General features: G+C 43.6%; 2 protein-coding genes across 6 annotated transcripts in view; one reads left to right on the top strand and one right to left on the bottom strand.

Moving 5' to 3' along the window:
- The window catches only part of pps (protein partner of snf), a 145,966-nt gene extending 124,728 nt beyond the window's left edge, over window positions 1-21,238 (bottom strand). For 2 of the 3 annotated variants that reach the window (XM_075690709.1, XM_075690711.1), the window contains exon 1: window positions 20,849-21,237. The gene's annotated coding sequence lies outside the window, so the exon portion shown is untranslated. Of the gene's footprint in view, window positions 1-20,848 lie in introns of all 3 variants that reach the window. The other variant, XM_075690710.1, reaches the window with a different exon arrangement.
- Window positions 21,239-21,425: 187 nt separating this feature from the next.
- The window catches only part of TRAM (translocating chain-associated membrane protein 1), a 39,796-nt gene continuing 34,409 nt past the window's right edge, over window positions 21,426-26,812 (top strand). For 2 of the 3 annotated variants that reach the window (XM_075690712.1, XM_075690714.1), the window contains exons 1-2: window positions 21,426-21,634; window positions 22,245-22,299. In XM_075690712.1, coding sequence (XP_075546827.1) covers window positions 21,509-21,634; window positions 22,245-22,299 — 181 coding nt within the window. In that variant the 5' untranslated portion in view covers window positions 21,426-21,508. The remainder of the gene's footprint in view (window positions 21,635-22,244; window positions 22,300-26,812) is intronic. The other variant, XR_012827520.1, reaches the window with a different exon arrangement.

The raw sequence follows: 26,812 nt of genomic DNA, 5'->3' as shown, positions 1-26,812 counted from the left end.
CTCTCAAATGCAACAAATTTCATTCAAATTTGTCGAGGGGTTCTCCATAAAATAATTTTTGTGTTTTACATGTATTTGGATAGACGAGTCAGCTCCAAGCGAAAGCTTCCTCTTAAATACCTAACACATTCGACACCCTTACCGCAAAAAATCCACATAAGATTGTGGGGTTTAACCTCCAAAATCAACACACTGGATATGAGAGACGTAAAAAGTGACTTCATTTCGATTACATGCACCTACATCTAAGTACACAAGCATTTTTATATTCCACACCGATCACAATGTGGACAGGAGTCGAACCCACAACCTCGTGCTCAGCAGTAACCACCTCTGCAGAGACAAGTAACATAACAGGTAGATGCACTATGACACTGAACTAGTTTGTGGACTTAGGAAGATCCTGTTGATTACCCTTCATTTATTTACTTATTCATTCACAATTTTCGGCGACGCCAACAAGACAGGGGGGAACATGGTGGATATTGGAATTGACCAAACAAACATAAAGCAAACAAAAGGAAGTAAAGCAAGCACATAGTGAACAGCAAGGCTGTGCTCGGGAATCCCTATGATGAGTAATTTTCCCAAACTTGCAGGCACAAATTTAAAGCGACTTACTTTGCTATGCTCCCATAACTACCCACATCAACTATTAGGCCTAGCCAGCAGAAGGAAGTGGGTTGGAAGGTCAGGAATAAGACTAGAGCTTTACTCAAACATTCAGCCAACTCTTCTCCATTCTTTTATTTCTGTTTTGAACACTGAATGGCATGCACTGGAACATACATCACCAATGTTGCTGTGGCAGTAAGACATTTGGTGCGTCTCAAAAGTTCATGTGGATACTCAAGTCGTTTCCTGTTCAACCTGTCCATCGACACTTGCAGAAATTTGTATTCCCCCCCCCCCCCCACCAGCTGTTGCTAGCTGTGCTGCAACTAGAAAGTGCATCAGGATCCTCAGCAACCACACAAGCTTAAACTCGGAAAACAAGAAAGCAGCCTGGACATTTTTTGTAATACCATTTACCTTACACATACAGTGAGACAGTGTTATTTCAGGATCGTTGATTGTAAAATTTGAGCAGTGCCATGGTTTGCTTACCTAAGGCAGTACTTGTGCGCGCTCGCAAACCAAGTGATGAGCAGAGACCACATTTCAGGCAAATGTATATTTTGCTCCTCGCTTCATATCAGCCATTGTCATTATCTGAGCATAAATTGAGTGTTAAAAAAACGTTTAGCACTGTTGTTATAATGCTTATATATGCCTATTATTGGCATTAGAGCCTGTTTTCATTTTCAGCATCAGCCTCTCTAAAACAATATTTAGCCTACAGCTTCACTTTCTGGTGCAGTTTAAGATTCTCATGTTGTCCTTAATTCTATTCGATTCAACCACAATGTGGCACAGTCTACGTTATTGCTCTTATGGTTGTATAGCAGTCTGGCAATCTGCTCTGTGCTTCTCAGCCATGCCGAAACGGAAGACACACAAAAGTGTGTCGATTCGGCAGTGGACACTCGAGTTACCATACTAATTGTACTTCAGATGGCGATACCGTGTTCTGCCAACAGTGTGGTTGAATTGAAAATCCTGAGCTGGAACAATTCCTACAGAAATACTGCAACTACAGCATGCCACGCGAGTCTACATTGTGGAAGAACTGCTTCCGGACTATGTATGAAGAAACATATCAGCGAAGGGATAGGCGACTCCTGCATTTGAGTTTTCGTATATGAGACGACAAACATAAAGGGGCACATTGTCGCTCACTACGCAGCTGGAAAGCCTGCAGCAGACAAGAAGACAATGGCTTTCCTAGTGTGCTCGAAGCCTTTAGAGAGAACAAATGGGGATTATATAGCATACCTTATAAACTAGTCCCTAGATGTTCTGTACCATATAGGCAAAGACGCTAAGGTTCTGTTATTCTACATAGACGCCACAGCCTACACATGCACAAGGCAGCTCATTTGCTAAATAAAGACCTCCTGCCTGCAGGTGGTGCATGTCACATGCCTAGTGCACACACTTCATGTTTTTGATGAACTGAGGAAGCACTTCAAGGAAGGCAACAAGCTTATTGCTTCAGCCCAGGCAGTGTTCCTGAAGGTGCCCTCTGAGCTGCGCTCGTACAAAGAGGAGCTGCCGGAGTTACCCCTTCCACCAGAGCCCACCATCACATGCTAGGGAACATGGCTCGAAGCTATTGAGAGTTACAACTGCAACGTTTCCGAAGTGAAGGCAGTAATCAACACCTTTTCAGGTGCCGAGAGTGCTTCAGTCAGGAAGGCTGAAACTGCTTTCTCTGAGGAAAGCATCCAAAGAAAGCTCGCATATTTGTGCGCCAACTTTCTGTTTCTCAGTCACAAACACTATAAAGAAACTTGGAAAGTTCAGGCATAATTCTGATTAGGAACACTGCGTTAATTCTGGATGCACAGCAACGAATTGCCACAGTTCCTAAAGGACCTGCAGCCGAAAAGGTAGGTGTGAAGTTACAATAGCTCTTGGACAAAAATGAAGTTTTCTGCCCTCAACGAAGTATCGGGACCAGTGAGTACTCATGGATCCTGGTGTAGGTTAAGCCATCAAATGTTCCCAAGCACAACTACGCTCCAATAACATCGGCTGGCGTCAAGCATTCCTTTTCAGCGTAAAAGCTTGTTCTTCGCGAAGAAGAGGCACCACTTTGAATCTGCGAATCTGGAGGTGGTGCTGGTCTGCTATTGTTTCCACAGCTTTCACGATTCTTGGATTATACTCTCCGTGCTTTCCAAGCAGATTTCTGCATATATGTGCAGTTGCGCCCTTGTTTCTAGAAGCTTACTCATATCCAAGTCTATTTTGAATGTAGTGTTTGAACAACCGACGTGCATATTTTAGGGAATCTCAGTGTTTAAGATGCAACATGAAAACATCACTGTGCAGCTGCACTTTGCGTCCTACAATGCACATGTCCGATGTACCCTAAAAAACACTTAATCAAAAATAGAGACATTTAGCAGTGCCAAGTTACCGTACAGTAAGTGCGGTAATACCATACCGGTCGAGGACTGTGCATGTGCCCACTTTGCTGTACGGAAAGAGTGTTTTGTTAGCCGTGATGCACCAAGCCTAAGCAGTGAGAAACTGGTGTCGGCTGCAGAGTCCACGCCGTCCATGTCTCGCGTGCGTTTTTCGCCATGATAGGACCAAAGCACGAGTTTACTTTAATTCACCTTCCGCAGCACAACGAAGTGGCAGCAAGTATGAGAGCCCGTCTAACAGGAAGGTAAACTTGGGCTGAACTGAACTGAACTTGTGGCCGTACCCCTCTTAAAGGGCCCTACACCAGGTTTGGCCATCTTGAGCTGACAAGCACAGAGCATACAATGCGCAATAACAATCGTGTCTGCAAAGTATTACATCGTCATGCATCGCAGAAAGATCTGAAATTTCATTTGCCCTTCCCCTCGTGGCCGTTGCGCTCTAAGCTGGAGGGTGACGTACACACACTAGTGCGCCTACGTACACTTGTTTGTAATGTGGCTTCCCTCGTGGTGACACATGACTTCGAGAATTATTCAAGACAACATCTGTTATTTGTGTAATATGTTGCTTGAATAGACTAATTAAAGCTTACAGAAATAATAAAACACACAAACCGAATGTCTGCATGTTTTTGTTTTACTTTGCACCACAGCAAGAGAGATGTATTTCTGTTTCGTCAGCTTGTTCCCACGCCATGCAGTCATGTACAGAGACACCAAAACTATGCCATTTCACACCATGTTTCAGAGCGGGATTATGCTCTGTGATCCGCTTGTGTCTGCCTCAGTATTCCTGTAGCACTGACTTATACCGCAAGTCAGGTGTCCTCATGCAGAGTGCGCAAAATCGTGCACTGCGCGATACGAGACAATTCCAAAAGCTCGCACGAATCACCATCGGCAGAACTTCGCTGCACCGCAAAAGAGCGAGGAGAGAAAAAAATGAAGGCGGGGCCCGTGAAATATGCATTATGTGATCCTCGAGCTCCAGTATGGGAGAACGCAGGGAAGGAATTTCGCTTGCAGAGGCTAGATGGGGCAAGTGAAGAGAATGTCTCTTGTGGCAGGGGCGCTTGCCTCCTGAAATCATGGGTTCACGGCACTGAAATATTTCTATCTCAGCTATTAATGAGCCAATTGGAAAACTGTTTGTGGCAGTGCGCTCCCTAGAGGACACATAACAACTTCCAGCATATAACCGAAATTTGCTGTGTGACCTGGTGAGGAACCCTTTAACAGGCGATTAATATACTCTGGCCGAATGAGAAAAAAGAATATTCAAGAAAATCAAAAATCATCTGAAAGGAAAACAGAAATAAAAAGCGACATCAAAAATACACCTTGGGTTGGTGGCGCCATCTAGTGACGCAGAGTTTACTTAGGCCGCACAGTCTTTATTGCAGTAACTAACTATATTCTACTTATTCTGGCGTAAAATGTTGGCAGCAGTGCAATTTACAACAAAAACTAAATTTTTTATCTATTGTTTTGAGAAGTCATAAAAAAAAAAGGGGGTTTCACGTGTTGTAGGACAAAGTGTCACATGATGTCACTACCGGCCTTGTGACTGGTGTCTACGTTTGCCGTAACCGGGCACTTCTGTAAAGAATAATGAGTGCATGGGCAAGCTAAAGCTTTCTAGTATTCGCTAAAATGAATATTTCACGCTCAGCTCATAGTCACTGTATTCTGAAAAGCCCCAATGTCTGCCATTATCATCATTATCACATTACCGTACACATAGAGTGGCACACGAAGCTAAAATGTCTTCAGTCATCGTGGTAGGTTTGTACGGAACAGTAATACCGTACTGTATACCATACTTATCGTACCGTAATAAGGCACTGCCAAAACTCTCTAACATCCTTGGCTGCAAAACAATATTCAGCAATGTTGGAACATCTTGCCCATACCATCAAGATAATATCATTCTTGTGCGTGAGAAAATTGTCAGAGTTGTGCAAGCGTCTTTCAATATTGTTCATCTGGTCACGAACTCCTGCGACATGCTATGGAAGCGCTTCATATAGTGGCCACAGTGGATACATTGTGGCACAGGCACAAGCAGAAGGGCATCAGAGCAGACATGCTTGACGGATGCTACAGGTGTTCAGTGCATACGCCTGCTTTTGCGCAAGGGTCAACTGCCATTGTCGGCACAATGTGCTATTTGCTGCCCTGTTTATGTACAGAGTTAAAAAAATTGAAACACAAACAATTTCGAAACAACTACAATGACTTGTTTCATTTCCACGTTCACCTGCATATGTAACAGCGGCTTAATTCATAATTCAAAAGCTACACTTGGAACTACTCCATTGTTAGAAATCGCCTTCCGAGCAATTGCGTGTCACACTTTTATAGAATTACCGCGACTGTTCACGATGGCGCACAGCCGATCTTATACACCCCTGGCACGCTTCGGCCTCTGTGGCCCCAACCCACGGGCTGCCCTGCTTCCAGCTTTGATACACCCCCCCTACCGCTTGGGTGCCCTGGAGATCCTGCGCCGCCTGCCGTATTACAACCTCAAGTGCTCTGCTGAGGCCTCCATTTGCTGGTTACATGTGCCCTCGTAGAGCAGTGCTTGTAAAAAATCTAATCTATTGTCACGATGAACCGCGACCCGCGACTTATGCAGCACCAGTCAGAACCTTGCCGGCGATCTTGCCGCAACACACGACTACAGCAGTAATCCTGAGTGCGTTAGCCAGGCGAAGCTGCTCGATTGCACGGCGGCGACTCTTTGCCTTGTTGGCCTCCATACTGAAGCCTTCGTATTTCTCGAAGATGTTTGGCTCGAAGAAGCACATACGCCACAATGAACTGGAGCACACGGTGAAATTCTCGAGGATCGCTGCTTGGAAGCTTAGAAGCTGTGAGTGCCATTTATCCAATTTTATTGCTTTGGGTACGCTATGGATAGGCCGTCGAGCTAGCTTCGGCTTCAAACAGTTTACGGCTGGGTGCAACAATGACATTCCTGAAGTAAACTACATAAAATACGCCTATTAATGTTTGTCACGCCATTTCTTAAACATTTGCTCCCTAGATAACTGTTTTTATTGTATTACGGTTGGCAAGCAAACTTAACCGTTTTACTGCAGCTATCGCCATCGCGATGTTTAATGTCATTAAGCGTGCACGTGTAGCAGCGACTGAAATATAATGGAAACTTAAGGTCTTACACTTTTAATGGCATTAACCTTGCCCGTGTGGCACAGATATTATCTAAGTAGACAAAGTGCAAATAGAGACAGCCGACCGAAACAGTGCGAGGAAGGCTACTAGGGGGGCCATGCCAATCATACAACGGTACCACATGTAATTTAGGCACACACGCATCGCAACTAAAATAATTTCGCCAAAAGTTGCCGTTCCATGTTCACTCTGCAAACACACTGAAATAAAAGTGGGAGAGGCACCTTTCCTCGTGAAAGATTTGCATTATTGCACAGCCCGGCCACCCGGCATGGCAGATTGTTCAGCTTCTACTTATAGTAGTGCCTCTGGTGCTGCCTTTTGTCCCTATATGAAACTTTCGGGGAAGTTTCATGACCAGAAGGAAAGTATAAAAGGACCGCGGTCCTTGTACAGGCATCACGTAACAACATGTTCATTTTAGTGCGTTGACATTCCCTGGGCACATTCCGAACTTTCCAGGGGCTATCTATCTATCTCTCTATCTATATATCTATTTATCTGCCTGCCTGCAGGTTTTGTGCCCGTAGGTTAGTAACAGCAGAATGCAATGGTTGTGAACTTTTCTTGCCAGCAACAAACAATAGGCTGCCAATCAATGTGCAAGTGCCTTCAACCCATTTTTATTCTTCAGGAAGTTTGTTTCTCATGATCTGGGGCCCCTGTGGCCCACAGAAATATACTGTCGCACAGATTCTAGTGGCCGAATACCAGTATTAGATTCTTGTTGTCTTATGGTAACATTTCTAGCCTTCTGTGATTTGTTGGAAGTCATCTATGGTGTTGCTTAACAGGACGATATCACCTTCAAACTGAAGGTTGTTCAGATGTACCCCGTTTATTCTCACACTTCATTCTTCCCAGTCAAAGAGCTAGAATGCTTTTTCTCATCACACAGTGATTAGCACTGAAGAGATTGTGCCCTAATCCTTCATCCCCTTCATAATCAGAATATTTCCATTTTTTTTTGTAAATAATTACGATAGCTGCGGGAATCTTAATAGATAACTGCCAAGATATTTACGTATGCTTCCTCTACTTCGTGCTTAACTACCCAATGCCTCCATGACTGCTAGTATCTATACTGAATCAAACACCTCTACGTAATCTAAGAAAGTCATATAGAGAAGTTATGCTCCATAGACTTCTCAATTACGTGATTTATGACGTGAATGTGATCCATTACTAAATACCAATTTTTAAAGCCAGCCTGTTTATTTTTTTGTTGATTGATGTCGAGAATGCCTTGATTCTATTTGAAATTACAGTAGTGAATGTATTGTACAAGTGCATGTGCCAGTGTTTCTAAAACTGAAGGTCGTAAGCCTTTCTTTGAGGGGGGGGGGGAGGGGGTCGTGGAGGGTCGAACTATCAGATTCACCAATGACGTCAATGCCTCTTACTAGTCTTTGATGTCAAGCTTTAAACTATCCACTTGCCTCATTGCAATGTTTTGTTTATTGGTGCCAGCTGACGAAATATTTCCTGGGAGGTAGTCAAAGAAATGTTATCGTATTTGAAGCCCAGGCCTCAAGGGCTAAAACTACATCCTTCTCATTAAAATAGATGATTAAATCAATCCTTGCTAGAAAACATTAACAAGCATCTTTGGTAGCTCTGCTGTGGTTAATGTCTCCTAAATAAATTAAAATGTAAATGCATCCAGGTTATTGGAAAAAAGTAAACTTTCAGAAGGCTTATAAATGTGGTCACGGTAGGTTTGTACTATAAAAAGGAGTCATGTATTGGAAAAATTTGAGAAACACTGGCTTAAGTAAACATTTACAAACAAGCAAATGAATGTTTAAGGTAAACAAGTATTTATAGTTGAACTCTTGAGTACCGATGAATTAGTCATATCCAAAGCTGGAGCTCTCTTTGTAGTCATTTGTCAATGTACTCCTCTGCCTTCACTTAACTTTCCAAAGACATTTTTCAAAACTTTCTTTTACTGTACCCTCAACACCAAAAGTCTTACAAAGTGAAGTGAGTGAAGAACAAACAAACACAGGAGCAATAAAATAAGGCAGCAAGAGGTGAGTAAGGTTGCTATTAAAATGAAATTTTACATAACATATACTTTCTTGCTCTATTTTTATCAGAAAAAGCAATGTTTCTTACTGAAAGTGTTTCAATATATTTTGAAAAAGTGAAGTCCTTTCACCGTATCATTTATTACCCTAGTCTAGTCTTAATCCTAACCGGCGAGGAAGCAGCGTAATCACATTAACACCGTCATTTATACATCCTTATGGTACATTTATATCCTTGTCGAGCCATTATCATCCTAAATGAGCATATGTATAGTGAATTTTCTTTTGTGTCATGCCGTATAAAAATTATTGTCACGGCGCTTTTTGGCTAGGCAAGTCTTTCATGGCTAGATTAACTAATGTGGGCAAGAGAATAGCTACCTATACACCGCATCAGATGAACTGTGGCAGTGCGACGTGATCACAGTAACCTGGCAATTCTTTAGGACTTTCATGAACTGCCAAAGTGAAGCCTGAAGTGATGATATCGGCTGTGGCCATACGAAATTTTGTGTTGTCTTCGATTGCAATAATCACACTGAAAACGATAAACTCTGTGCAAAAGTCCCTCCGAAATAAACTCTGTTCCTTGGCCCAAATGCCTTTTATTATGGCTACCGTGGACATAACAGTTCCATTCTTGAAGAGTCCTGGGAATGAAACACTCATGACAGGCTCTAGTGAGGCACTGCAAAATGACTACCTTATGGGAATGATTAATGCCTAACGTATGTTGATGAGCAAAACGTGAACAAGGTGAATGCAGGAGCCAACGTTTCGACAAGTGGACTTCTCTTCTTCAAGGCGACGTACGCTTTCCTCGCCACAGTATGTACAGGTGGGGTTCTTCTAAAGGGGAGAGGGTGTGAGGCGGGAGGGTGCGGAAACGAGGGAAGGTGTGTTAGCGTGTCGAATTGAGAGTTGAGGATGTTGAGTTGATGATATATGTTGAGGATGATATAAGGTTTTTGCACAGGTAGGCATTCTGGAAGTATAAATTGTGAAAGAGAGCAAGACGAAAGCGCTTGAAGATGGGCGGAAAGTGGAGAAAGTTGCAAGGAATTTTTCAAAAAGTTACGCTTACTGTACGACTATAATTGCTAAAAATAGAATGTCGGGCATATTTTGTACTCGTTCAAGTGATTGAATCAGGGTTTCAGGATGCAGATCCCAGGTGGATGAAGCATATTTCATTTTATTGGTAATTGCTGTCTGGTTAAAATTAGCTTTAATGATGAAGGAGCACAAGAGAAGTTTCAGTGACTATAACCTAGAATGAGGTTGTTGCTTGTGTTATCAATGTGTAAAGACCAGGAATGTGTTGAGGTTATATGGACACCTAAGCACTTGTATGAAGCTGTGACTTCGAAGATAGAATCATTTAGGCAGTAAGCTGGAGGAGGAAGTTCGCTGCGAGTTACATGCATATCTTAGCACTTACAGGGGTGCGACTGCTCAAAGTAATTTTGGAGCAGTCTGGAGCAGACAAAATTGCATATTGGAGCAGCTTGGAGCAGACTAAATTTCATTTTGGAGCAATTTAGAACAGATTAAATTTCATATTGAAGCAGGCCAGCCTAAATTTTGGTGGAATATGGCAGAGCACTTCGAAACCACGGCGGAACACAGAATAAACCAACACAAGCGCTGTGCTGCAACTGTCTTAAGCAACATTTTAAGCTGAATTCTGAAGCAGATTACCCAGATATTGAGACCGCCTGCTGCATGCAAATTTGGTAATACTGCCTGTTGATTTTTAATTAGCAGTAGCAATCACAAAAGTTCAGTCACTTTAGCATACGCTAAAGAGAATAAAGGCAAGACATTCATTAAATTACTTGACTTTCTCGTTCAAATGCATTTTTATTTCCTATTACTTGTTTTCTCCCACCAAAGGTTGGAGGTATGAGCGTTTTAATTAAATATACTTTATTTACTCGTGCCTGAATTAACACAAAAGGTCATGGGTTGGAGTGTTTTAATTAACTCTATCTTAACACCAAAGGTTGTGCGTTTGACTCCCACAAAGGTAGAGGGTTCGGCCCCAATCTTAGTGCCATTGAATTTAGTGCCATAACACCAGACAGCAAAATTTTCGACTCATGAGCCATCTAAGGCTTTCGCCTTAAAGAAAAATGCAATCCGCAATAGCGAGTCCAAAATTTAAAAAAGTAGTGCAGGATGTTTTTTATAAATACATTTTTCTCTAATGTCTCGACAGTGTGGGTGAAGTGCCTGGAAATTCGCTTCACCAACAGACCATTCGAAGAAGCCAGAGTTACGAATTACTGTGGTTTATTGAAAGCTATTTCTACATAATAGAAATAGTTTTGCGTTGCCGCAAGCCAATCAGAACACAGGGTGGTAGAAGCACGCTTTGTAGATATAACTTACTACAATTTGTCAGGGTGGGTGGGTGCGTAATCACGGCACATGCTTTCCTGTAAAGTCGAAAACATTGGTGGCATTACGATTGAATTATGTATTCCCCCGCTAATGCTTCTGATGACAGTGGAAAATATTCAAATTCTGCTGTCCAACTGACGTGGTAAAGTAATTTCTGGGTCATCATATGTCACTGCAGACCCAGAGAGGTGCAAATGACCCTGGGCTGGTATAATGTAAAACTATATCTGTTCTTAGTCCAAATATGCCATTAGCACTTCATAATAGGTCAAAACAGCTCAGGCCTTGCTCATATGGGTAGAAAAACAGATTGGGCTAGTTTTACATAATACAGGCCCTGTGAACAGAGACGCCTGCCCACTGAACCCGCTGCAGCACGTGCCTCCCTAATACCTACTTCGCTTGCAGCGACCCCAGCCTACTTTTACTTGTTTTGTGTCCCAGCTAGGAAGCGCTGCGCTGCTCAGCCCACTCAACCGTATTCTAGTCATTGATCCTAGTACACTCCTAATGCAGTTGCCCCGGTCGTTCCGAGAGCAGTGACGATAGCCGGGATTAGTGACTTGCCGGAATTGCCTAAATGTCCAGTGTTATAAGTGCAAAAATTACGAGAGGCGCACGGGAAGCACCGTTGTGCGGAAAGTGAATGGCTGCACTCTTTTAAAGTGCAGCTCTTAGGTGCCCGCACCTGCGGTGAGCGTCAGCCTTGTTCCTCGCAGCCCTCATAACCAAGAGAACGAGCACAGCGAAAGGATGAAGGAGCAAACACGGAGTGCAGGACGAGGGAGGGTGTGCAGAAAAAAAAAAAAATAAAGCAAAAGAACCCCACGGGGAGAGTGCAAGAAGGAAAGCGGAGGAGGAGGGTATGGCGAAAGCGTGAGAAGTGTAGTGCTGCGCAAGACGGGGCCAGAGTAGCGCGCATTGTCTGTATGGAAAGGAAGCGCTGCATGAGCAGAGGTCTGTCTGCAGTGGCTGCTGTGAATTGAGCCCACACGTAACGATTAGCGAGACAGTCGCACCACCCTTTGCTCCGTTTGCAACGTGCCAGACGAGACAGATTGTCCGCGCTAATCAATATACCGCAAAATGAAAACACAGATAGGGCTGCACTGAAATTTCGCATTATGGAGTATCGTAATCATAGGTGGAATTTTTCAGGAGAACGAATCCACTCGCTGTTCGCGGCCACTGCCGGAGCACACATGCCGAAGCCGTTCTGGCGAAGCGTGGCGCAATTTCGGTCAATTTTCTGTGTTTGGCGCAGAAGTCCCACCCCTGCACTTAGATGGATTAAGTGGCACTAACCATATGTCCCGAAAGTTAGAGACAGCGTTAATATAGTCTTGCAGGATGTTAATATCAGCATTGTCAGAAAGGACGTGAAGGATAACATAGTCATCAGCAAAAAGGTAAATGTTCAAACTAATTCTGCTAGGTAAATCATTAAACTAAATTAAAAAAATTAGGGCCTAAACCGGATCCTTAGGGAACACCAGATTCAACAGGGCTACATGGAGAGACGTGGTTATTTGATGCAACAAAGTGTGACCCATTAAAGAAGAAAGTGCTCGTGCCATGCAAACAGGCTAGGATCAATATATTCAGTTTTAGTACTAAGCTTAATTAAAAAGAAGCAAATTATGAAAGATTTCGTCAAATACTTTGGAACAGTTTAAGAAAACACAGTCAGCACATAAACCTTTGTCAAGAATAAGATGAAGGCTGTGGGTGAAAGAAGTTTGGTTTCACAGGACAAACTAATTTGGAAACTGTGCTGTGCTCATGCAAAGAATAAATTACAATCTACATGCTTTACTAAATGTGAAAACAATGTATGTTCGAGTACCTTACAAGGAATGCTAGTGACAGAGATGGTAGTTGAGAAGCGAACTTTTGCTGCCATAGTTGTGGAGTGGGACCACTTTCCAGATTTTCCAGTCTGCAGGAAGTTGATGGATGTCCAAAGCTTGCTGGAATATTTTTGCAGTTATCAGAGCTGAATAAACAGCAGTGCCCTTCTTTCAAAAAAATTATGTTGGCCAAATCAGAACCAGGGCTTAATGAGATACTTAGACCTTTATTCACATTTCTATCCAATCACATTTTATTTTCTAAAATCTATCGCTGGATAACTGTGACACTCAAAAGCTGGAAGCACAGGGTCAGGGTTGCTGCACAATACAGAGTTCAGGACGCAGGGACGTACATTTGTCGGGTATCGCTGATACACGGGAATAAGCTAAAGCGACTAAATTATCTTTGGATGGATTAATAAGGCTTGAAAACATATTAGGATCATTTATAAACACTGCTGGTAATGATTGCTCTTGAAATGCATTTTTTGGCGAATGTTTTAGCTTCTTTGTGGGTGTTGCTTACTGTATAATTATAAGCATCCTATTTCAAATTGGAAGCACTGTTCTTAACAATTAGGTACAAGCGCTTTTTTCAGTTGGAACCTGCTCAGGAGACAGCATTTCTTGTCCCTTGGGAAATTATTTTTTTCTAGCTACATATCAATGTGTATCATGTGTCTTCACTCAATTTCATTAGGGACCATAGGCACCAGCAGTCTACATTTATCCTGTAATATTTATGTTTTCACCATGTAGTTTTCTGACTGATCAACAATAAAAGGAGACGTTTCATGGAAGGAACCAGAAGGTGTTCCATGTTGAATGGATTTTGTCAGATGCATAGTCCAGCTAAGGAGAGCATGCAGAACGTCACAAGGCACATTTTCAAATGAATAAAGGAGCGCTAAACAAAACAGTTCTGAACAATCAGTTTCATACTCAGCACCGGCAATGTTTTACTTATGCAACTGCCCAGGGCAGCAGTTTAGCGATTTTTTTCGGCTGCTGTTTTTGAGCGCCTGCAGTGAATTGGTTACCTTTTGAGATTTCTTGGCTACATAACGCTTTCAGGACCTGGCAACCGTGCTGGGTACCGTACAGTTCAGTATAGAATTCTTATGCTGTCCTTAGATGACAATGCTTACCTTTGTCTGCATACTTCCCTCTTTTCAATGACTGCCTTCCTTACTGATTAACGTATGAAGCCCTAAGTCACCCAAAGAGCTACAAATGATTACATCACCTTTTTATGTCACCAGTTAAAAAATGTGCGCCAAATGCAGTGGTGGTAATGTGGTACCACTCACCAACGATGCCTTTATCACACTGCTGAATGCTCAAATTGCAAAAAGTCGTCTTCATGAACGACACCTGTGCCACTTTCAGGTACTATGTCAGGTTAGTGCTAAAGGAAATTCACAAGATTAGGGCTGTTGTATTAACAGCCAATAACGTAAATTTTGCAGGTTTAACACCCACCTCTATTACACCACTGCCTGTCTACCCTCGTTTCAAACATGCCTTCATTCTTAAAATTTATATTTTCACTCTGCAGGGGAAAGGGGTGAAGCAATGTATGCTCTCTGCGTTTCATAGACGTCCTGTTTTGCCGTTTCCATTTTTTTTGCAAAGATCCTCTTGCTGTATCACTAGCATCTAGATCACATGTGCGTGTATCCGCTAAAACCGGAACATTGGTGTTGCAACAAGCGGGTGACCCAGGTTGACAGCTAGTCATCAATGTCAGCTAATTAACGGGCCAGCCTTTCATTTTATGAACAGTGCAAGTAATGAACAAGCAAACAGATAATGCACTTGTTCACATTTTTTGTACTGTTCACAAAATGGAAGCTAACCAACCACTCCAAGTTTACTACAGGAGACAGCATGACTTTACTTCCTGCTTACGTTCACAAATTCAAGATTTAGGGCCAGAGAAATCCTCGCATAAAATATTTCTGCCTTGAAGGTTTTATATAAGACAAGAACCAGCGCTGTCACAGAGCATGACATAACTTGGAAAGGACCAAGCTGCGATGATCGTAAATGATGGCCAAGGGTGGCTGCATATGCAAAAAGCGACAACTGCCAACGTAAGCCCTACAAGTTGCGCACTATGCCAAAGCATAAAAAATAGCTCACATATTACTACTCTGTTTCTCATGATATGCAGCTTCACACACTCCTCATCAGCAGCAATGCTGATGATGTTAGGTGCAAGTTTTAACACTCCACAGGATTATATTACCTTTGGCAATTCACGTCTTTCAGAACAACACCTGACCACTATTTCAGCTGTTACCCCCATACAGTTTACCATGCTACCGTATGGCATGATAACATTCTGCAGGTTTCCTCTATCTGAGACCTATCGCTCAGGCAACAGTGCATGGTTACTGTGCAGTCAATGCACACGCCACATGTAGTCTGTAGCCACAGAGGGCCTTCGCTCGCTCCTTTTTGGGCTCCCTGCCTGCTGCAATTACAAGTGCGGTATTGATCGAAGCACAGAATCTGTTTTAGAAGTAGATAGTTTGCATTGAAGCTACACGAGCCTCAGCTTTGTGTTCAGAATAGCACAATGCAAAGGCACTTGCAATAACAATGCTGCACTGGCCACACGCAGTGCACAGTGCACCCTTTTATTTTATTTTCTAATGGTTGCAAGAATGCAATGTGAAACACTCTGTGTGACACTGTTGAAGTCAGTTGATTAGAACAACCTCGAATGCATATGTGTGTTACTAATTTCCATAGCTAAGGCTTAAAGAAATGGAAGCATCAACCGGCCAAAGTTTTGCACAAACAAGGGCAAAGTGCCCGAGTCCAGAGTCCATGATTGTGACTCACAGAAGAGACTAGAAAACAGAAAGCAGAGTTCTGTTTGCCGGCTCCTCTATGCTCAGAAGCATGTGGCAATTCACCCAAGCAGGGCTACCCCATCATCACTGTTTTTGGAATTCTGGGCTCCATGTGACACAGCCTGAAATCCTGCCCATGATGTTGCACTCTGCGGTAAAGCCTCTTGAGCCACCGCAAAGGGCAACAAACGAAGAAAAGTACACGCACATCAGATCTGGCTATAATGCCACTGTTAAAAGCAACTGCTTCAAAGGTCCCTCATGGAAAGGAGAAAAGGAGTGGATGCACTTTTTCCTTCTTTTAAACAACACCAAGTAGCGGTGAGAATTAGGTACACATCTTCTCATCATGGCCAAAGTGAAAGCTGAACTAGTGCGCATTCATTCAGTGCACAAGACACCACTTACAATTTGTGGCAGCTGACTATGAAGACCTACATTCACCGTCCAGAGGCAAGTTACTCCTGTAATGAGTAAAGCTACTGGCTTCTACAAGTGAGAAGACTGGAGTATGAACTTTTGCAGTAAAGAATAAAGAATGCAAGAGCCTTGATTGAGCTTTATTGCTTCATTATTGTGACTTGTGATTTATTTTTGTTCCCTCATAATTCTGGGCCGTGATTTTGCAGCAATGCTTTTCTGATGTTATTCCTTTTCGTGCTTCGTCAGTGGTCAGAGTGATGCTCTGCCTGCATTACCAATGGGACCAGCTGGCTGTGAACAGTGGATGACGAAGAGTGACATAGAACTGAGCGGAAAGCACCACTAAAAGGTCATGGCGCCGGTTCCCATTACTGCTATTAAAGTGGGTAATAATAATAATAATTTGCCCAACAGAATCAATTTCAATAACTGATCCAAGGTTCATTCCAGCTGGCACTATAACCATAGCGTTATCATGCAAGTTCCCCTACAGTGGTGCCTGACACAGCCTTGGTAGCAGGTCGGTCGATACTGGTACAGACCTGCCAACCTTAATATGAAAGAAATACTACCACCAAAGCCAAAAGAAACTAAAATTTGGTGAAAATTACGAAAAAAGAACCCTTTTATTACCCAAGATGTACACCATTCTTTTAAAAAAATTAGCTGACTTTGTTCTTTAGGAACGCAGTGAAGAGGCAGACACTGTGGTATATTTGCAGCAAAACATACTTGCGTCACAGAAAAAACAGAAATGCTCATGGAGTGTATTTATTAATTGTTTATTCAACGGTGGCCAAACTTTCAGCTGCCGTTTTAGTGGTGGCAAGTAGTTCCCCGTAATTGAGAAGGTCCGAAAAAATCAGCGGCCGAATTCACAAAGCTCCTCATTCATAAGTGCTCTTTGACAATGGCTCGCTGCTTTCATTAATAAAAGACCAGCGTCGGGATTGGCTGGGAGTCACTCTTATGAACAATTCTAGCGAAATAAAATTTTGTGGATGTGGGTGCAGGCTCTCAGAGATCTGCAGACTGTATTTGCATTTTGTTGAGATCAGTTTCACCCCTACGTGAAAAAAAAAAAAGTTATATTAATGGCATAGATACAACAATTGTAAGCAACCTCTAGATATCGGGCATTTTATGATCAAATTTTAAAAGATGGCAGGTATGCTGACAGTACAGGTACAAGTAATGGCGGAGCTGTCTGCTGCGAAGTGAAAGGCCTGATGATCGAGACAGAAGTTGATGAAGGCAAGAAGAAATTTGCGGTCAAGCATGTTTTCATCTTGCCTGCATTAAATGGTGACCCAAAGAGGAAATGACAGACAAATGAAGTGACAGCAGCGGAGTGGATAAAAGTAGCGGTGGGCAAATATCCAAAGTTTTGAATATAAATAGAATATTAATTTGTATATGAACATGATCTGAATATCGAAACCAGCATGTTTTGCAACAACTGACTGTTAAAGTATGGTTACTGTTCTCTGTCTGCAAAACAATTTATCGGAAATTATCAGAAGTCAAACAATGACAAAAGTTTTTGAAGCACTTAATGACAAAATTGGCAATTAAGCTTTTTCTTTTTTGTTTCACAGTGGAAGCTTGTGTAGATGAGAGCCCGTGATCTTTGCACGCAATCTACCGTACAGTGTACTTGGCAGTCTAGTCATGTAGTAGCTTCATCTTTTACATTACAACCAGCTATATTTTTCTTGTAACAAGTCCTTATACATGTGATAATGGTGCATAAGTCCTTCAGCAGCTTTTCCTTATTTTTTTTTCAATAACAATTAATTTAGCCCCAACCGTTTATTCAGCAGCTATATACCCCTGGAAGGATTGCTTGCCACCTGGCTCTAAAGACGCTGAGAGGCTATTTGGGCAGTTTCTTTAGCGACAATTAGACCATAATTGTCTCTGATACTGAGCTGTCTTCTTTTCAGCAGTCAGTTCAAGCATGCTAATTATACCTAAATATACGTTCCTGCTTTAAATATATGTGTCTGCGCTTGGCTATCTGATATTCGATTGGGTATTTACTATTCGGATTCAAGAAAGTTGATATTCACCCACCTCTAGATAAAAGATACAAGACAACATGTGCGTTAAGAACAGGTAAAACGTGCATCATGCGTATGCCTACTTCGGTGAATGCGACCGAGTGACTGTGCAGAACAGTCCCAACTGCGAGTGTCTGCTGCAAAACTTGCAAGCCTGTCCCCGCATCGTATCTGCAAGTACAGCTGCAGTGTACTTGTAGATATGATACAAGGTGGATGGCAATTTTTTTCCTTACAGAAAACCTTGCTTACCTTCCGAAATAAAAATAAATAATTAAATTTTTCGGCTGCTACGGTCCAAAATTACAATCCGATCATGAGGCACACCATAGTGGTAGACTCGGGATTAATTTTTAATCACCTGCAGTTCTTTACGGTGCACCCGATACACTGCTGCTCACAAGCGTTCTTACATTCCCCGTCGGAATATGGCCGCCACGGGCGGGACACAACTTGTGACCTTGAACAGCTCAATGCCGCAGACACTGGGGTACCCTGGCAGGTTTCTGGAATTTCGTTTGCAGAACCTATTCGAAAACGTACACTTATTCCAAGCTTCCTGTTCTTCTAGTTGTCAATTAACTGGGCCTTGAGCTGTTCACATGCTTGGGGGCAAACGGCTGGCAAAGCTCAGAATGTAAAGCAGCCGCCCTGGAAAGGCGTTGGCACCTGGTTCGAAACAAGGTTGGGAGAACTGCAAATGTGAAATTTGCTTTTCAAGAGCACCTAATACAGACACGCCAACCTTAGAACTTGGAGCACTATATAGACAAAGTGAAAAAAAAAAACTCAAATTTTTTGAACAATAAAAATTGTTTTGTTACCCGTGACATGATTGACTGTTCATGAAAAAGTCTAAATGTTTTGTAGGAACGATATGAACATTCTACCGATACGAATATTCGTATTACGCTGAAATCAGTTTTGATATGACCTGGACACAGATAAGATGTATTAAGAATATCAGTGTCATTATGACAATCGCAAGCAAGCACTAAAACTCTGGTATTTTTCAATGAATACGTAATTGCGGATAGGTGTGCTTAATGGGTCCCTTCGGAGCACTCTAGTGCAGTCATGTGGATGGCCTAATGTCTACTTTGGAGGAAACACGAACGGCATGTCAACACGTATAGGATGTACGAGCACCTAAATCTTTTAGGTGCTTTAGAAGCAAGCTATTGTATCACTTTTGCTAAGAAACTTATTCCATTGTATAAATATATGTACCTAAAGATTGTTAATTTTGTGTGGCAGAGCACCCAAGGCTGTTCAATTGAGTAACGTATTCAACCAAAGGGATTAACAATGATGAGCAAATTGTCACAAATAAAAGCAAATGCGTGCTACATTCCTGTACCATGGCATAATGTTTCCTTATATCAACCTAACTATCCTTAGAAGCTGGCTAGTAGACCTATTTGGTAATTCATTGTAGTGGGCCAGTGAGACATAGCTCTACAAGAAAAATATATGTTGTTAGTGAACAACATATATTTGTTAGTGAGCATGCATGTGAAGTGATTGCCCAAATGAACGTCCATTTATTCGCTTGATTTTTTTTCTTTGCCATTTTACAACCTTGTGTGTCATTTGGTGCATCTAATGATAAACGTCAGTTTCTGCCTTTGTCCTTGTCCGCCTTTTGCATTTAAATCATTTCTCGCCATGCTGCTAGAACAACCATCACCTGTATTCGAGATAAAGGTATTTCAGAGGAAATTTATTCAACGGGCGCAGGCAAATACCCCGGCAAAAACAGCAATGCAATGTAATCGCCGCATTACAATGACTGGGTACATAAACGCGCAAATCTTCTCGCGCCTTTCATTCAACAGTACACAGCTGTCCAGACCCAAATACAGAGAATTCGGACCACGTGCAGAGGGTCTCATTTATTCCACACAAACAGGTCGTTACGATGGAAATTGAGGATGACCGAGAACGCACTCAATATCTATTGACAACAATGAACTAACAGACGCTTCGCTACAAAATTCTAGAGGCGCAACTCTGGCCGGAGGCGGGGGGGGTGAGGGGGAGGTAATCTGCAGAACACTTCGCGCGCGCTTGAATCTGATGGTCGCGATTCATCGAACGTAGGCAGTTCTTAGAAAAGTTCTAGGTACTGTTATGTAACGTGAACCCGCCATAAAATCTGCAGATGCCGGGGCGTCTACTCATTTACAGCGCGATGCACAAAAGCTACTCAAGGCTCGGCGGCACTCTTTTCAAAATATTTTTGCTTATCGAACAGCAGACCGCGCGCGGAAACGGCGCCTCACGATGGGCGTCGAGCAGACAGCAACTGAAGAGTCGCTCGACAGCAGGGAAACAGCGTCGATCGCGCATCTATGACGTTCTGAAGGTCAAAACTAATCGGATCAAAGCGCGCAACGGGGTTGTCGGCAAAAGAGAAACCGAAGAGGGATAACCGGTGCTGGCTAATGGAAGGCGGCAGTAGTGCTGGCGCGTGCAGAGCAACGCGCGGGCTACGGCAAAGAGGCGTGTTCCCAGTGATCCGACGAAATCGATCATTCACGCGAGGCAAAAAAAAAAAAAAAAGAAAAATCTCGCTCGAGATAAGATGTGGCTTTGAAATCGGCGGCCGCCAATGCACCACCTTCCTCATCGTTTGCCGCACCAGAGCCGCGAGTTCGCGGCGGTGAGCGCATCGGTCGTGCTCTGACGGCAAGAAACGAGCTCGTCGACCTGCTGCCGAGGCCCACGACGAAGGACAACAGCTGAAAGGGCACGGGGGCAGCGGATAGACTGGCCAGACCGAGTGCGCTCAATGCGCGCATCGGAACCGTGCGCCTTCGGCGGAGGTGTAAACCGCGGGCGCCGAAAGAGGCGCTAGGCCTAATCAAGCACGTTTGTAAACACAGGCCATCGAATCAGCAGCGCCTACGAAAACACGCAGATAGCGGATCCGCGAGAAGGTGCCGAGGTAACAAAGGCACTCACCTTGGTGGCGTCTCGTCGTTCACATCCTACGGTTCCTCCCGTTGGCGTGCTTCCGTCGGTCGGGCGCGACGCCCATGTTGTTTGCCGTGAAAAACTCCAGCCATGCAAGAGGGGCTTGTTCCTAGTTACGAGCGCACAGGCAGCGACTCTTGTTGCGCCTAACCCGTGAGGGCGCTGTTTGTGTCTGTCTCAGCACTTTTCTGCTTGCACTCGTACACCGTGATCTTAAATTTTCTTTTTATTGGGGCCCAGTCCTTTCGAGGGACTCCTGGGTTCGAACGTGGGGTCTCAATCCCGTCGCCTCGCGCGTTTGTGAAAAGGCTTCGAATACATCACGCACACCAGCTCCATTTATCGACAACGGCGTGGCCACGAACCACAATAACGCTGGCCTGCCAATGAAGTAATCAAAGGAGAAATGAAAAAACAAACAAATTTCACTATCGACCACATATTAAAAAAATTACTTATCACTAATCTTACTATAAACAAATGTTTGAGATTCATTTCTGCGATTATTATTTACTGCGGCCCTATACTCTCGACTTTACTGCGGTCCCCTTCCACGTGGCTTCCGGTTGGCAGTGCTTTCGGCCGGTCGCTGTTTACGGTTTCCTTTCCGCATCTCGTCTTGGCGACGTCGGCCAGGGGACCGCAGCGATGGCGCTCAAACGTCGAACGGGATCCAAAAACCCTCCGATTTTCAGCCACGAGTTCGTCATCCAAAACCATGCCGACATTGTGTCCTGCGTGGCCATGCTTTTTGTCATGGGACTCCTGTTCCAAGTGAGTCGTTTTGTCGAGCCAGTGTTTCGTTACAGCCGCCACCACCACCTCTGATAGCGGCCGGCTCTCCTCTGATCAAATGCAGTCTCGTTTTCTTTGCCATCATTCCACTGTTCCTGCTTCGAAGACACCCGCGGAACATTTTACTGAGCATTTGAGCAGTGCAAACTTCAGGTCGGCTACGCTTTAACTTAACTCCAATCCCGTACGTCGTCGTTTATAGCAACGTCAGTCTAGCTTAGATATGTGTGAGCGAGCGTCATGTTTGAAGAGTTTCCCATCCCGATGTGCGGCTAACCTGGCCGTGTTCTGTGGCGCTGAGTTTCACTTTCGGTGCGGCTTTCGAGCCACGTAGTTCCGTTAACTTTTGCCTTCGCTAGCAATGCGGAGGCACGAATAGTTACATGGCCTCAATTCACTGGCCGTGCGCAGCAGTCCGGTTTCAGCTTTGCTCGCGCTCGTCCCTTAGGATCCGAAGAGCCCGTCGCTCGCATGGCGTTCTGCAAATTTCGTGAGCGCCTCGGCGATGCGCTTCTTTCGATTGATGGGCGAACTGCGCTGCCCTCGGCTGACGAGTTTAATTTGCCACCCGTCTTCGCCCCCCGTGCAGGTCACCGCACCATATGCTTCGGTTTTCATCGCCGTGCATCACAACACCACCGACGGTGAGTAGTGCATCCTTTCTTTCCGCTCACGATGCGTGAAACCTGCGTACTTGTTTCCATTTCCGTCAACGTTGTTTGCGTTGACTTTATTACTTCACGGTAACACCGAGCTTCGCCCGACGCATTTGATCGGCGCCGGCCAGCGCTGAACACGTGTATGTTTTGTTAACTTGCGCTACCCTCACCCTTCCTCATCGATCGCGCAACTCTCTCGTCGACTTGTTATCGAGAAGATTCAAGCCGGGGACACCGCACTCGGCAGCTTCCTAGTACAAGATTACGTTTACTCAAATATATATATACTATGTCTCTGTGTCTGTGTATATACTGGTCAACTCTGTGTCTGGCTAGCGGAGTACTTAGTTTATACAGCTACAAAGCTTATGTCAAGCTAAAGGCAGAGCTGCACAGAGCCCGCATGCTTCACAGGTGTTTGCGCTGAAGCAAAAGTGTGTGACAGGTGGCATTGCACACATGCCAACAGCGTATCTGAAATTGGAATATTAACATCATAACCAGAAACAGCTTGCACTGATGATTACTTGCACCGTGCTGTCAACTTCCTGATATTATGACTGTTTAGTAATTTTTCTTTCATGACCAATGCTCTTACTTAATTTATATTTGACTTGATCAATGAGGACATTGCTGCACATCTCTACCTGTTCTATAATCCATGACTGTTGGAAGCACTTTTGGTGTGATCACAATTTAATAATGCAGCAGCGTGTGTAATTGTGCTAATCTTCATTCTAAAGTATTTGAAATGCTTTTTTCTTTCTGTGGTACTTCGTTTCAGACATTGCAGGCAGTGCTACAAAGGTTAGGGCGACCACTCACTGCTTGCATTTGCAATCGAGAAATAGTGTATCTCATGTGATAGAAATTGATGTCAATTTCAGTATAAATTTCAAGATAAATTTCAGTTTTCAGGATAAAGGCTTGTGCATTTATGTTGCGAAGTGTGACAATTATTACAAAGAAAGCATTGTAGATCTGAACCTATTGAGCACCGAACGACCAGAGTAACCCATTTCTGTGACCAATGGGCACAGTACACCGCTTGCGTTTGGGACCATAACATAGTACATCATACTGGAAGCCCCTACGTGCCCCAGTAATACGTGATTTGACACAATCTTATGTCTGCAAGTTGTAATAGGGCTCCCAACCTCAAGTTTTGCCAACAGACACCAGCGCCATTAATTCCCCCTGGAGGAGAGCAGTGTCATCATGTACCAGGTCACCGGCACCGTGAGGCGCTCGTAATGTCTGCAATCTTTGCAAAATTACTCCTCGCGTGGCTATTGTTTCGCTATGGTTCAAAGGTTGAGTAGCACTGGTGTACAGTTAGGTAGCCCATTTCTAAAAAGAATGCTGACCTCAAAGTGTACCCTCTTGAGTCTGTGAGTTGTGTTGTGTGACGATGGAAATGGCTGTTTCAGTCACTTTAGCTCAGTTGTTCTTTGGTACCAGTGCAGCACAGGTGCTTTTGATCATGGTCATCATCAAGAATGGTAACCACTGCATAGTCCAACAATCCAGGTCGAGTTGGTTGAGCTCACTCAGCATCATGCTGTAGATTATGGCCTATGATCTGGTCTACTCTATCCGGATTGTGCAAAATCATGGTTGGAAGTGGCCGCGTAGAAACACCTGATCTGGATGGGACTTCACAGTGCCTGTGTGGCAGGGGTATCAATTGATCATGGGTTTAGACACCTCGGTAATGTCACAGTTGTGTTGCACAATGCAATGGTGAAATCGTCTCTTTTAGTGCTTGTGAGGTAACTTTTTTCGAAAGGTTCTTCAGGCTCTTCTTTTTTTTTTTGCCTTTGATGAATCCGTTGCTTCTTTCTTCATTTTCACTTTTAACGTGCGCTGATAATGCACCACATTGTGCCACTCGCTGCATTTGCACGAGGCTGCCGCTCCTGCCGGCGCTCGGCGATGGCACCTGGAGGACGCTATAAGCCCCAGTGTGCCCTTCAATAGTGGACCCCAGTTACATGCGAGCGCTGGCTGATTGATATTGTGTCACTGAATGGTAGGCTGGTGCAGACAAATTCACAGGAGACACAATCTCGCAGCCGGTACTCTTGTACGAAACACACCTGCGCGATCGCGCTGCCTGCCGACTTTTTCATTTGCTCCCGTAAGCGGTTCTGCTCAGCAGCGTCCATACTGCCACCTAACCCAAGTTGGGAAGTCTTCTATTATAATATAATAGTAAGTAGTTATTCCAGATAGGCAGCATCGCAGATCAAAAACAACTGCACTGCAAAATACGTTGAGTGATACTTCTGTGACTGCAGTACTTGTGTAGCTTCTGCAGTGTTGTCTGCTACGTATGAAACAGAGGGTCTGTTCGATTCGCCTGCACCACTGTGAACCAGTTCACGGCGGTTCACGAGAAGTTCAGAAACTGTGCAGCTCGATTCCGGAGGTACAGGCCCAGTGAAACACTCGAAACGAATGCAAAAGTGCAGACGCGGTGTAGGCGTTATGCTATGTCAGACTAAGTTTGAAAGGTCCTGAACTGCAGGTAAGATCGGTTGGGTGCAAATACACACCACAGTTGTGTAGACACATCAGACGTGGGTAAGCGGGGTTTTAACAAGGCTCGTGCCCGTGTGCTGCGTCGTCTGCTGCGCCGCTGTTTCGCACCTGTATGCCTGCACCAAGTCGGCACCGACAGTGGAGCGGGTGCAGCAAAATCACGAACCAGCCTTGCACCTTTTGAAACGAATGTAGTGGTTCTGCGGGCGCCATTGCTGCACTGCTGAAACGAATGGCAGGGTGCAGCACCTCGTGAACTGGTTCAAGTGGTGCAGGCGAATCGAATGTAACCAGAGTATTTCAGTTGGAAGAGCACCATGTGTCGGCCTCATGCACTTGTATAGTGGCACTGCTGTTCTGCCAGTGGCTCCGTGGCATGCTACACACATACTCCTGTCAAAACCTCATATACTGCTGCCATCTCAACGTCTGAGATGGAAAAAATGCTACACCAAGTAGGTTAGACTTTGAATAGTCGAGAAAAACTGCAGAACATAAGAAACATACAAATATTAAACGCGTGTACCAAGCTTTTAATGAAGAACCCTAAGTAACCAAAGTGAATCAGGAGCCCCCTACTATGCCACGTTTCATAGTGCCCAAATGTCACCTGTGTTTATTTGGGCCATTAAACCCATTCTGTCTCTCGATCTGCTGAAGAATCTGTTATCCACTGAAAGAATTCCGGGTGCTTGACAAGCCTAAAACTTACCAGAGGTGGCATATGATCTGATAATGAGGTAATACTGGCCCCAGATTTTCTGAGCTGTCAGGTGTGTGGATGAAGCCTCCAGCTGAAGCTGTTGTGAACATTGTGTGCAATGCATTGCTGTTTTTTTTTTTATTATTGAAACTAAAGAAATTGTCACCATATAATGGGGACAGAAATAGGCAAAAAAAAGATAAAGGTAAGTAGAATGGTTGCAACTTTGGAAGATCAAGAGCGGGTTGATATAAAAAAAGTAAATTTGCATGCCTGATAAGTAACCTCAAGCTAACCACATCATGTGGCGGTGACGACATTAATTCTAAAATTCTGAACAACACTGTCATAGCATCTAGTAAAATTCTGTCTCACATCTTCAGGCAATCTTTATAGACTGGCATGCTGCTCTCAGACTGGAAGATAGCAAAGGTCATACCCATATTTAAGTCGGGTAATAAACACACGCCAGAAAACTACTGTCCAGTATCATTAACATCTATATGCTGCAAAATGCTAGAACGTGTAATTACATCAAATGTCTACAGTCACCAACAAATTTTTCTTTGCTAATCAACACGGATTTCGGAGAAACTTCTCTTGTGAGATGCAATTATTAGAATTAACAACTGATTTGCATACTAACACGGAAGAGGATCTACAAACTGATTGTGCTTTTCTAGACTTTCAAAAGCGTTTGACCTCGTAGCACATTGCCGTTTGATTTTGAAATTATCTGCTCTTAAATTAGATTCTCTTACACTAACATAGATTTGCAATTTCCTTTCTAATCATCAGCAATTCACAGCAGTTAATAATTTTTCCTCTCCTCATTCGCACATTATTTAAGGTATACCAAGCATTCTTGGGTTATTACTATTTCTAATATACGTTAATGACTTACCCAATAACATTTCCTCGCATGGGCGCATTATTACAGTTGACTGCATTCTTTATCGTTCCATCAAGTGTGCCGATGATCATGCAATCCTCCAAAAAGATCTGTAACTTATTTCTCTTTAGTGTAACACTTGGCTAATGAAGCTTAACATTTCTAAATGTAAAATGATCTCTTTTAGCCACAAGCATACTAAATCTACATTTATTTATCACATAAATAACATCATTATTTTGCATGCTATTCAATATATATACGTATCTTGTGTTAACCTAACTTTGACTCTTTCGTGGTCAAATCACATTGCGTACATATGCGCCAATGCTTCGAGATCATTAGGGTACGTAAGGTGC

Source organism: Dermacentor variabilis, chromosome 4 (genome assembly GCF_050947875.1).
Source record: "Dermacentor variabilis isolate Ectoservices chromosome 4, ASM5094787v1, whole genome shotgun sequence".
Taxonomy (NCBI): Eukaryota; Metazoa; Arthropoda; class Arachnida; order Ixodida; family Ixodidae; genus Dermacentor; species Dermacentor variabilis.
The sequence above is the reverse complement of the archived record's forward strand: the minus strand, read 5'-3'. Positions and strand labels throughout refer to the sequence as shown.